Below are 13746 nucleotides of genomic sequence, written 5' to 3'. Positions count from 1 at the left end.
GCAGAATTGAGTTCATTTTCAGTTAATTTTGTTTTGTATGGAAAGTTATTTCGGAAAAATCCGTAAAAAGTAAGACTATTATTGGTTTCTAAGGGGGTGGTCCTAGAAACTAATTATTAATATATACGTGCGTTACTATGGAAATCAAAATGAAATGTCAAAATGTCATTTCAGTATTCTATATTTGTTTGTTTGTTTGTTTTTTATTTACTTCATATCAAGTACAAGTTTGAGCATATTGAGCATAATAATTCAACAGAAAATTTAAATACGTTGCATAAAAAGTTCTTTTTATCTTGTAATTATTTGTTTTTATTTAATACTAGCAAATAAAATACGCGTAGTGCAAAAATAATATAATGGTATTTTTGTTTATATAATACCATTTAATATTTTTTGTATAACATTTTAACCACCCCCTATCAAAAATATTGAATTGCAGATACAAGGTGTCATTGTTAGAACATCGATATCACAAATAAAAATTATTATTCTACAAAACTTTTTAAATCTAAAATCGGCACATTGTGACATTGGTGTATGTGTGAGTTTTAACAATACATAAATGCATATTTCCTCACTAATTACGACGAAAATATAATCTGAAAACACGACACTGGAACTTATCTGTCAAACAAATGTTATACTGATTGTCATTTGTTTTCTTTCCGAAACGATTATAAATGATTACAATACTTTAGATTATGACGTGTCTGTATTTTATTTTCAAAATAACAATTTGCGGAAATTGGAGATAACACCGAAAAATAATCTGGCATTGCCATTAGCATAAATAATAATCATATTTCAATAAATGAGTTTTCTATTCTACTGATAATAATAATAAAGGAGAATTTTAATACTACTATCAATAAATTTAATAATTTTAGACAAATTACCTTAAATATATACAATATATATCAGTAGCGAGGGGTGGAGGTAGGCTGTTAGGATTCGACATAAAAAATGCACGATAAACTTTTCAGACATACTTATTTGTTTTCGTTGAACTAATAATACAATTTGCTGATGGTACTGGTTAGTTTTTAAAATTCAAATACACCCTGCCTAAACCAAACCATGATAGTTTTGGAATGCATTGGGCGATCCGACAAAAATAGTGCACACTTTTTCAGTCATACTTATTTGTTGGTTCATTTTTTTAGATTCATTAAGCCCTGCCTAAACAAAAACTATAATAGATAAAAAATATTATTCTATTTATAAAATATTCAAAGATATAAATATGATTCAATTGCATACTTTTAGATATTTTATAGATAGACGAGTATTTTTTTACTATTATCTATTATGGCCTCGGTTTCGCAGGGTTTACTTAAATTTTAAAAACTCACCAACACCATCTGTAAATTGTAGTATTATTTCAATGAAAACAAATACGTATGACTGTCAAAGTTTAATGTGCACTATTCATGGCGGATCTTTACAGCCTACCTCCACCCTCCAGACACTGATAATATATAATGTATATATAATATTATGTACAACATATTTCCATATAAAATAGATTGTTATCCTGTGGGTCTATTCTATACTTATCGACCAACAACCAACGTATTATAATTGTTACAATAAGTGATAATACTTTGATACAAACCTACCCTAAGTTTGATAATATCTATCACTTTATCACTTTAGCGGTCGATACTTAGTACAGAATAGACCTACTGATACAGTATTCTATTATTTTTACATTCAGATAGGCATCTACCTAAATGAAATTCATGTGACGTTTAATACAAGTAATTAATTCATGATATTTATATTTATTATTAATAATTAAATTGCAATACATAATGTTTCTTCTTATTTAATATTGTAAATAATGGCATACGCATGTTGTTTACTATTTTACAACGTTTTTATTAGCTCGTATTCTTGTTTGTCCGGTGGTTGTTTGTCCAGAACAAATCTTGCAATCGATTTTTAACTAACTTCCCGGCTAGCTAGACATTTGAAATTTTTTGAATATATCAGAACACGGTGCCAATGCATTCTTTTAATACTTTTAGCAATCTTTAAGCAGAATTGAATTCATTTTCAGTTAATTCTGTTTTGTATAAAAAGTTATTTCAGAAAAATCTGTAAAAAGTAAAAGACTATTATTGGTTGCTAGTCTGGAGTCCTAGCAACTAAATTATTATATACGTGCGTTACTATGGAAATCAAAATTAAATGTCAAAATGACATTTCAGTATTCTATATTTGTTTGTTTGTTTTTTTATTTACTTCATATGGAGTACAAGTTTGAGCATATTGAGCATAATAGGTAATTCAAAAGAAAATTTTAAAACGTTGTATTTATATAAAAAGTTCTTTTTATCTTGTAATTATTATGCTTATAGACAAATATGATAGTCAATTATGAACATTTTACAAGACGTAGGTACCTACTTACTATTATTAATTTAATTTAAAACGCAAATTTTTATACTTAGTACTTTTTCCACTTTTATTAATTATATTTAGACCGGTTTCGTTCGCCTCAGAAGGACATTTTGAACTAAATTCTTCGAAAATGAATTCAATTCTACTTAAATATGGCTAAACGTAATAAAAGAATGCATTGTCGTCGTGTTCTGATAATTATATTATAAAAGTTTCAAATGTCTAGCTAGTCGGGAAGTTAGTTAAAAATCGATTGCAAGATTTGTACCGGACAAAGAACCACCGGACAAAATAAGAATACGAGCTAAGAAAATGTTGTAAAAAATATGTAAAGCAATAAACATTAAATTAATTACAATAACTTATTTTAATATATCACCAAACACAGAACCCGCTCTGGTATATTTTACATTTGTCATTTTTCAACTTGGATAAACATGTATTTAGTTGAGGACAATTAGTATCTTTCACCATTAGATATAAAAAGTTAATTTCCCATCAGTCGTGAAAATGATAAGTTTTCGTCTTCTTCTGGGCACTCACTGTCATTTATCCTCGTAATGTGCAAAGAGTCTACTGTGTGATACTACACTCTGGTTTAAAGCGCGGGAATTAACATGTTCTCTTTCTCTCACTCATATGCAGTGCTTTTAATGATATAACAGGATTCATGAAGTGATACGAAAGGTCACGCGGGTTTCCTCATGATTAATGAAAATGACGTCACGTCAGCTGGTCAAGGAAATATAAATTGGAGTGGGTAATGCTCCCCATCTAAATGTCAATGAAATCATATTATATTACAACTGAACGATTTTTACATTTTAACGACTTAATTCCTATAGGCCTTTGGGTTCGACCAAAAATCCCGCGATCGACGCCTGTTCCACCCGATTAACAGTGTGTACCGGGCATACAGATGTATTATTTTCGACCGATATTATAATTTACTGACATGTAATATGTACGTGTTTTAAATTGGTTAAATGTTTAACACAACACATAACCCAATATCACCATTTATTAATAAACACGTAATGTAAATCATATTTATGATTTTTCATCATTACCTACATTTATACATGGACAACTTTACTGTCGCAGAAGCTGTTCTAAAACTCATTCTACGGTCGGAATAGGAAATAAAAATTCAGACAGTTATATAATCAGTACTCTTTTCAGTGGCGCACCCAGGATTTAATATTGGGGGGGAAGGGGGGCAAGGAGGATAATGTTAATTAGTCCCATTGGATCTTTTTCTTCTTCACAGCCTAATTTCTCGTTTATCGGCCTTTTGTCTATTGCACTCGGTGTACCTACATCATGGTCCCCACATCGTGAAATGGGCCCTCAGGCTAGGATATTTGGCGCCCCCCCTACCTACCGCCAAGATTAAAGGCAGTGTGAAACACTACATCAACGTTTTTCAAATTGTGTTTTAGTTCAAATGAAGGGTACTCATACAGTGAATTATTGGCGATTTTTAATACATAATGGAACTGTTGAGTATCGACACATAATAATCAAAAAATATATTGCACAATTATATAATTGAAAATGTTCATGAAGTATAATAGCGCCGCAGGCGACTTTTCTTGCTATTAAAGCTAATTTATGATGTGTGTTTATCTCACTTATCTGGTCATCCGACACGCCGGGCCCCCCACAGCCCGAGCCCCCAGGCTAGAGCCCTGTCAGCCCTCCCCAGCCATGACCTACACCACTCCGGAATTCAGGTGAACACCGAGAATTTTTTGACAGTTCCATTAGGGATTGGGTTTCTAAAAAAACCTGACATTAGTGTTTCGAAATTTTTGTGTTAGAAATTAAAATCTAAGAAATTTTTCTAAAAACGGTGTTGGAGAATTACAAATTATTTTTTGCCGTGTTTTTATTTGTCTAAGCCCAAAGGTATAGTTTATCGGCTTTCAATTTCAATGTTTAAAATCATTCTGATAATTTTGGGGGGTGCCAGGGCCCCTTGCCCCCCCTGGGTGCGCCACTATTCTATTTCACGGAAGAAATGTGTCCTAACTTTTTTTGTTAAGTTAAACTACGTAAAAATTATACATTTTCGAGGACCAATATGTAATTTTTTCAACTCATTTTTACAATACGTTATGTTAAATTTATTGTTTTTCCTTTGGTGCAAGTAATGCAATGACCATGATGGAATTTGAATTTAAATTCTAATGGATTGAAGTTTTCTACTATTCCATTTGAGTCGTTTTTTGTGACCCGGGTTTCGCCTTTCGGCATCTTCAAGAGTTGTGTACAATCACCAAAGGTAAACACACACTGACAACGAACACTCTTAACTCTAGCTTATAATAAATCAATACAATAAATTAGATAAAAACTTCATTACCTATCTATCAAGTCAAGGGTCAACAATAAAAAAATACAACAAAAAAATATGAATAGTTGAAGTGTTAGTAAAAAACCTAATTAGTAAAAACCCCTATCTTATTAATAATAATACACTCGATAAGCTTATTATAATAAATCGTCAAAGCCTAGTAATAGATCTACTTATAAACAAAAAATACTACACTCAAGAGGTGTAAATCATCAATTCTAGGAATAATGGTAACGTATTGGAAATTAATGGAGTTAACCAATGAGATATTAGTCTTTAGAAATCATTGTCTAAACAACCAAAACTCAATAATACTTCTACATGGCACCTACTTATTCAAATATATTACAGACCAACAAACTTATTTGTAGAATGGCTAAAAATAGAACTACGGACTACCATTGGACGCCATTTTGAAAATATCATTCGAATGTCAGATGTTGTCCAGTTACGAGTCTTGATTGGGTAGTTTTCGACAGTGGCACCCCATCCCATTCTTCAGATAAGTTTTTAGGTCTGTACAATACAAATAATCTTGCACTCTTAAGTGTCTTCAATATTTCAAAAAATAATAATTTAATTAATAAGATAATTTATTTTAAGATGGTTTTCTGTATGCATTCTGTAACGACTGTCACAACAAAACGCCCTGCCGCGCAGAAATCAGCTGTGTGTCCGTGAAATAGACTTTTAGAGGTCGGGAAAATGTAACCTGAGCAGGAATTTACTATTTTTATTTCGCGGAAAATTTGTGCTGGAAAGAGAGTGAAATCTCATTTCCGCATTGCATTTATGGCACTGCATGGCAACCTTTTTTGCGTCACACTTTTCGAAGAATAAAATTATCATTTTCAAAACATTAACATATTTCGCGCATTATATTAAAATAAATAAAAATTACTAGATGGCAGTAGCGTTGGGTGGAGGTAGGCTGTTAAGATCCGCCATAAATAGTGCACATTAAACTTTGTTAGTCACACGTATTTGTTTTCATTGAACTAAGACTACAATTTACAGATGGTGTTGGATAGTTTTTTAAAAATCAATTAAACCCTGCCTCAACCAAACCATAATAGTTTTGGTATACTTTGGGCGATACAACAAAATTGTGCACACTTTTTCATTCATACTTATTTGTTTTCTTTTGATTAAGAATACATATTACACATATTGTTGATTATTTTTTAAAATTCAATAATCCATGCCTAACCAACCTATAACAGATAAAAATATTATTCTATCTATAAAATATCCAAAGTTATGTATGATTTAATTGCATAATAGATTTTTTGCCGACCATATCCGATCCTAATAGGATTATATGGGCCTCCACAGAGTAGAGGTTTGTATTAACAGATTATGTTTTTTACGAGAAACGGATTTCAGCCACTTGCTCAACCTATTAGGTCCATACCCTGACTGACACACAAATTGAAAAATAATATGTGTACTTGCCAGACCCAGGATTCGAACCTGAGACCCACAGCGTGATAGTCCAACGCTTAAGCCGCGCGGCCACCGTGGGTCGCATAATAGATAGTCGAGTATTTTTTGACTATTATTTATTATGGCTTGGTTTCGAAGGGTTTAATTGAATTTTAAAAATTAACCAAAAATTGTAAATAATTTTATTGTACTCTTATATTTCAATGAAAATAAATACGTATGACTGACAAAGTTTAGTGTGCACTATTTGTGGATGATCTTAAAAGCCTACCCTTCGCCACTGCCAGAAAGTAATGTTTTTGGCAATTCTACCACGTTTTTAGTGTGTCTGAAGTGGTAGCAGCATAAAGATTAATAATTTATACGTTGGCACATTGAAAGATGGCGATTGTAAATTCTTTTTTATAATTATTGTCGTTTTTTTAGACTTGTTTTGACATTATGTTATAATGTACGTATAGTATAATGTTGCATTTGATTTTTTTTGAGGTATTCGATTAACACGATACACTCTCAGTCTATAATCCAACATTCGTATTCAAATGAGGTTTGTAGAATAATATTCCATTAAAAATGTGAAGTAACAAACATCTAACGAAAACATAAAATATATTTAGTTAATCAATCAAAATAAAGTACTTAACTCCCAATAAACAAGAATCAAAAATAAAAAATAAATCTATTAGTATCGCGCTAATTTTTAAACATTTAGAAGTGGAAAAAAATTTAGAGAAAAATAATTACAAGATAAAAAGAACTGTTTATATACAACGCTTTTAAATTTTCTGTTGAATCATAATTAGTAGTATGTTAGTTTTGAGTAATTTGACTTTGAAATTGTTAAAACGTTTGAAATAATTCGTCTAGCATGTGAGTTTGTTAAATAATCGTAAAAACGATGACTTTAAAAAAAGACTGTTTATTTATTAAGAACGTTTCCAGATGGTAAAGTTTGAAATAAGGAACATTTTGATGCTAACTCAATATGTCATTTTTTCGAATTAGTGTTTTCTGCCAGAACAGTGACGAATATAAACTTGACTTGACTAGCTTAAATGATCAAAAAAATTATACTTGAAATAATACTGAAATATCATTTTGACATTCATATTAATTTCCATAGTAACGCTCTTATATATTAATAATTTAGTTGCTAGGACCATCCGCTTAGAAACCAATAATGGCGTCGAAATAAATATTTTCATACAAAACAGAATTAACTGAAAATGAATTCAATTCTACTTAAAGATGGCTAAATATATTTAAAAAATGCATTGGCATCGTGTTCTGATATATTCTAAAAGTTTCAAATGCCTAGATAGTCAGGAAGTTAGTTAAAAATCGATTGCAAGATTTGTACCGGACACAGAACCACTGGACAAATAAGATTACGAGCTAAGAAAAACGTTGTAAAATAGGTTGCTACGAACAAATTACCTTTATAACAGAAAAAAATATACCTACTTACTTTTGAAAAACACACACATTGGAAAAAAATCGAAAAAAAAGTTGGACCGAGTGTGTATGACCAAATTGTGATTTTTCTACAATAAAGAATCTAACATTCTTAAAACATATATAATTTTGAAAAAAGTAAGGCACCTGGCTGGAATCGAACCTGCATCTCTTGGGCTTACGCCCCGTCCGCGCATTATCCTCTATGCTACAAGGCGACGTACTAATTGTGACAAATTTTAACTATTGGTCTTTTTAATACCTGCTCATCAACACTCATCGAAATCAAGCTACTTTGGCAATCGGTTTTTGTTTATTAAATCAAAGTAGGTAACTACTACTTCAATCACTAACCGGCGTCACGGTTTTCACCAATATTTTTTATGATGTAACTTACTTGAAATTGCCAATAATTATATTATATTATATTATTCCAGCTGGGTGGCTAAATTTTTTCAAAAAGATTTTTTCTATTGGTTATAATATATTTTCTCAGAAGTGTTTTTCAAAATTATGTATGTTCAATAATTAGAAATTAGAATGGTACATTCTTAAATCTTGTGAATTATTTGTTGAATAAAAGAAATAGTTAATTATTACAACCTTTTGTTTACATATTCAGAATTGAATAATAAAAAAATATTATTGTAAATCAGAATTTATAATTTATAAAGGACATTGAATATTGCAGCATACTGGTTGTGAATTTCTGATAAACGGCATCACGGATAGTGAAACGGGTACTTTGTGTATTTTCTAATATCCGACTATAATCGCGACGCAGCAATATCTCGTATCTGCAATAACGGTTATACGTACTTCCTGTGTAAACTTTTTTAAAAAAGGAGAATCAAAATGCCACTCAGTTTTTCCGATAAGTACAGTCAGTGGAGGGTCGGTTCGTATTGGTTCGCATAATCCGGTGGGAAAAATTTCAAAAGATTCCCGAACCGTTTCTTTTTTACCACGTTTTTATTAGCTCGTATTCTTGTTTGTCCAGTACAAATCTTTTCTTGTTTGTCCAATACAAATCTTGCAATCGATTTTTAACTAAATTCCCGATTAGCTAGACATTTGAAACTTTTAGAATATATCAGAACACGACGACAATGCATTCTTTTAATACTTTTAGCCAAGCGGCTCTCGTGGTGCAGTGGGTAAGACGCTGGCCTTCCGCCCGAGAGTTCTGGGTTCGATTCCCAGTCATGACAAAAACATTTATGTGTTTTTATCAAAGCCTGGGTGTTTGTGATTGTTCAAAATTACTAACAACCACCTTGTACGAAAAAGCAAGGACATGGTTATTAATAATTCAAAAAAAAATAAATACTTTTAGCCATTTTTAAGCAGAATTGAATTCATTTTCATATAATTCTGTTTTGTATGGAAAGTTATTATTGTTGGTTGCTACGGGGGTCCTTAAATTATTAATATATACGTGCGTTACTATGGAAATCATTATGAAATGTCAAATTAACATTTCAGTATTCTATAATATTTATTCAGTATTTTTATCAAGTACAATAAAAGTTTTTATTAATACGTATAATTGTCAAGTTTATATGATTCAATAGAAAATTTAAAAACGTAGTAGTAGAGAAAAAGTTCTTTTTATCTTGTAATTATCTTATTATTTTTTCCATATGATAAAAATAATTAGTATTTTTTTTTATTAAATCATCTATAAACACACCGCGTGAACTTCAATAGTTTTGGCAGAAATATATCACATAGTTGGAGCCACGCCGAGCGAAAGAAATCGATGCGATCGGCTTCATGTAAAAGCAGTCAGTGTGCATTGGATTTACTTATAATTTTTTTTAATATTTCATTTATTATTTTATCTCAAATTGAGAAATTTCTTTTATTGATACACCCGTGGTTTAGTTAGAGGCTTAAAGCATCTGGCTAGAATATTTTTAGTCAAGTTACAGATGTCTTAAAAAATAGTTTTGAATTATTTTGATATAAAATTATTTTTTGGGATTTAATATACTTGGCCAGTTCGTGTAAGAGTTTGCAATAAGCCCATTGTCATCAAAATGTCACTTCGGTGAAAAGTGAGGGTTACGATAATAACTGGCCTGCACAGTGACGATAATATAAACACCACGGAGTACTCGTAATTACTTGTACAAAACGTCACACCAACTTCATTTAAATGTTTCACTATATACAAAAATTATTTTGACAGCTCAAATGATTCGATATTTGAAAGTAAAAATATTACTCCTGAAAAACCTACTCAAAGAAACTCTTGATACTTGGTATTTCAAAAGAAACTTTGGTAGGTACGAAATTAGAAAAAAAAATCTGTGAAATAATAATTAAGTACCATAAAAATAATACCCAAGAAAATCTGAATGCATTACTTACCGCATTGAGTCCCCACCCTAGTAATATAGTAGGCATTCCTGTCTCGAGGTGAAGGTCTGGTGGAGGCAATATTACTGCACTTACAATCTCTCCATCTATCGTTATTGGAGTCGCAACCTAAAAGACCATAATATCAATATATGTATATATTATTTTGGGTAGATAACAAATAATAATATATCACCGAATAAATCTTTTGTTTTGTCGTTATTGACCATCGTTCATTGTTATATAATGTGTATTGATATGAAAGGGTTTATGTCGGAGGGTTTGTTACACTATAATTAAATTAATATAAGTATACTTGGTACTTTTCAGACGAGATATTATAAAGGCGCGTTTACACCATACCGCGCCGCGGTTTGCCGTTGGCAAATTTTAAATTAATTTGTTATTGGTAAGGTATTATTGGACGGATAATTTATGTACCTATTGTTATATTATATCTGTCGCTTTGAATTTTGTTTGATAAATATTCTTTTTAAAAATGTATTCAGTTGAAAACGTCCATCTGAGACGGACGAAACCGGTCCTAATTTATTGATTAAAAATAGAATAGGTACTACAAAAAAAATACGTTTTATTTAATCAAACAACAATTATTTTAATCTATATTTTCCCACACTCGATATTTAAACTGATCCAGAAGACAACCTACTTCTCATTATTTTTATGTTCCCTGGTTATGCCAGATGTGTATTGCGTTGTCTCGCAAAATGCCGACCTAATGGCCGCATCAACGTAGACGAACATGGCAACTTATAGCGCCGTTTCTTAGGCCCGTTTCAGACGGGACACCGGTGTCCTGCTCGATATAATATAGGAGGCCTTTGTGTTCGAATAAAGGGGCTTATGTATTATGTTTATGAACGCCCCAGAGCTAATGAGTCAACGCATAATTTTGCGTTATAAAACAAGTGTATCGGCGGCTGGAGAATGTAGCGGCCGACGGAAAAGTGTACTGGACACGTGTTGACTCATTATCTCTGGGCGTTCATAAACATAATACAAAGGACCCTTTATTAGAATACAAAGGCTTACTATAGTATATCGAGCGCGACACCGGTGTCCCGTCTGAAATTGCCCTTAGCATCGCAAAAGTGCGTTGCAAGAGTTATTGAGTTGCAAATATGAAACCATTTTGAACAGGGTAGTGAAATATGTTCTGAAGATACCAATTACTTTCTTATGTCAAATTCTTTTCATATTTGATAAACATATAGTATGTAGATACTTAAGTAAGATTATATACAAATAACATTTACTAATACTAATATCTATACAATTTAGATGTTAGTTTTATTAAAGACTAAAAAATCGCATTGCATGTTTACGTAAGTACATTTTTTTAAAACAATCGGCAAAAATCACAATTATTCACCGTAACTTTTGATTAGGTAACGGTTTTTATTTACAACAAAAACATGTTAATATTAATTGTTACATATAAATAATATAGCACATAAGCGTGAATTTCTATACTTTTGACAGAGTGCCGCCAAGCGAGAGAAAACGACCCAATAGGCTTCATGTAACAATAGTTAAATTCACCCCATGAAATTCATGCGCAGTACAAGAAATCGCAATCTGCGCAATTTAAAGGTTAAGTTGTTACACTATATAGCAGCGGTTTCCAAACTGGGAGGCCCGGACTGTCGCTGAGGGAGGCGCGAAAAATTTAACACAATTATTGTGGCCTCAGGTTTGCAGTTTTCAAGTGCATAGTTCATAAAACGGCCGCTAATTATTATAGACTACATAAAAACGGTAACCGGACAAAACAGAACATGATAAAACAGAACAGCCAGAAGTAAAATAAAACATTAATTTTTGTGGAATCTATTTAGGTTAGGTTAGGTTAGGTCATTATTTCGTTGTACCTAGTCACCCAATCATTTTGAACATATTATATTGATTAAGATGAGATATCCTAAGCTTGCCAGCAACATCGAGTTAAGTTTATTTGAGGTTTACTAGAAGTTCGTATCATTGAACCTGAACTGAACGAATCAAATGGCATCGTTGGATTTATTTGATTTGGAACCGTTTGGTAGAATGTCCACGGAAACGCTTTTCTGACAACTAATTAGTGTTGCCAGTACTTAAAATTAATTCATAATATATTAGTCTCTAAAACAGAAACATATTTGAAACGTCAACTTGTTATGAAATTCTAACCTCCTATCATGGTCTACAATAATACAAATTTAACAAACTGTCGTATTCATTCATTTTAAATATACAAAATATAAAGAATGCTTCATAAATAGGTAACCATTTAGTTAATTTATAAGATTTATAGGTATGACTAGTTTTTAAAAATTACTTTTGATTAGAGCTTTTCATAATTATTGACCACTTGTTCATGTCGACAGTATGATATTGTGACTTAGACGACAATCGAACATATTAAATTCGTTAGGTAATATAAAGATCATTCCGGGTTGATTTAACACAGTTTGTAGTTTAGAATCTCCGTTACAAAATATAAATAAAATGAAAATAAATTCTTTGTCTGACATAATAATTATAGTAATGATATTAAATCGAACTTGCATAGAAAATAGTGCTGGATTTTGAGATAATAACACCAAAAGCGGCGTCTTGTTCGCGTTTGGTTACTTATGAATAATAGGTATTGATTATTAATCTATAATACATATAATTCAAGTGAACTCCTATGGTGTAAATATCTAACATATTAATATGAACACCTCACGATATATAAATGCCGAATAATGCTTATCAACACTTTGACAGATTGCCATTAGTCTATGGATCGTCCGAATTGGTTTGACGTTTCATGTCAAACCATTTCTGATGGTCCGAGAACGGTTTGATTTTCAATGATACACTGAACCAAACGTCAAATCTCAAACCATTTCCGGTCAACTACAATTTGTATGTATATTGTCTATGGTTTAATTTGATTTGTTTCGTTCATGTTGAAAGAAACGAACCTCTGAATGCTTACTAGCAATTAGTAATGCAGAAATTAGGTATATATATTCATTTATTATGGCGTATTGAAAATTTGTGCTATTAAAAATCTATCAACATAATAGAGATAAGACGATTTCAATATTAAATTTATATTTTTCCTGAAAGTTCATAGTTATATTTATCGTTGTTCTGTTTTGTCACTGTTCTGTTTTTGTCATGTTCTGTTTTGTCATGGAACCAAAAAAAACAGTCCTATAAAAAATAGGTTGTTTGCAAACCTGTCTGAAGATATGGAGACTAATTTTATTTCAACTCACTTACATACTATTGTGAAGTGCGCTAACTACCTATCTAATGAAAAAATGATAAAAAATGTTCAAATTTTTATATTTTGTTAAAATTGACTGAATAAATCAATGCAGGTCCATTTAGTAGAAAAAGAGCACTAATAGATAATATAATAGAGCTAATAAATAAGCACATCAATTGCATGAAAAACAAATAAATTTAAAAATAATTTTCTTAATTAAGTTGTTTATTAATTTTTTGTATTAGTACATTATTTGTAGACGTAAAAATGTGTCTGTATTTTTTAATGGAATAAAAGGAGGGGGGAGGCGACAAAATTAGATTTTTTTAAAAAGGGAGGCGTAGTAACATAAAGTTTTGAAACCACTGCTATATAGTATCAGTCAATATATAATAAAAATAATAATATACCAGTTAGTAGGTGTGCGTTATGTGGTACAATTTAGTTC

General features: G+C 31.1%; 1 protein-coding gene across 5 annotated transcripts in view; it reads right to left on the bottom strand.

Moving 5' to 3' along the window:
• Positions 1-13746, bottom strand: part of LOC147079975 (trypsin-like) — a 39501-nt gene that overhangs the window by 6036 nt on the left and 19719 nt on the right. For all 5 annotated transcript variants that reach the window (XR_015071394.1, XM_085953104.1, XM_085952943.1 and 2 more), the window contains one exon: positions 10046-10162. Coding sequence is in view for 4 of the 5 variants with exons in the window: in XM_085953104.1 (XP_085809230.1) it covers positions 10046-10081 (36 nt within the window). In the remaining variant the exon portion in view is untranslated. The remainder of the gene's footprint in view (positions 1-10045; positions 10163-13746) is intronic.

The sequence above is a fragment of the Rhyacophila brunnea genome, unplaced genomic scaffold (genome assembly GCF_057557595.1).
Source record: "Rhyacophila brunnea isolate RB1 unplaced genomic scaffold, BYU_Rbru_1.0 scaffold_1, whole genome shotgun sequence".
Lineage (NCBI taxonomy): Eukaryota > Metazoa > Arthropoda > Insecta > Trichoptera > Rhyacophilidae > Rhyacophila > Rhyacophila brunnea.
This window is presented reverse-complemented; position numbering and strand designations above follow the sequence as displayed.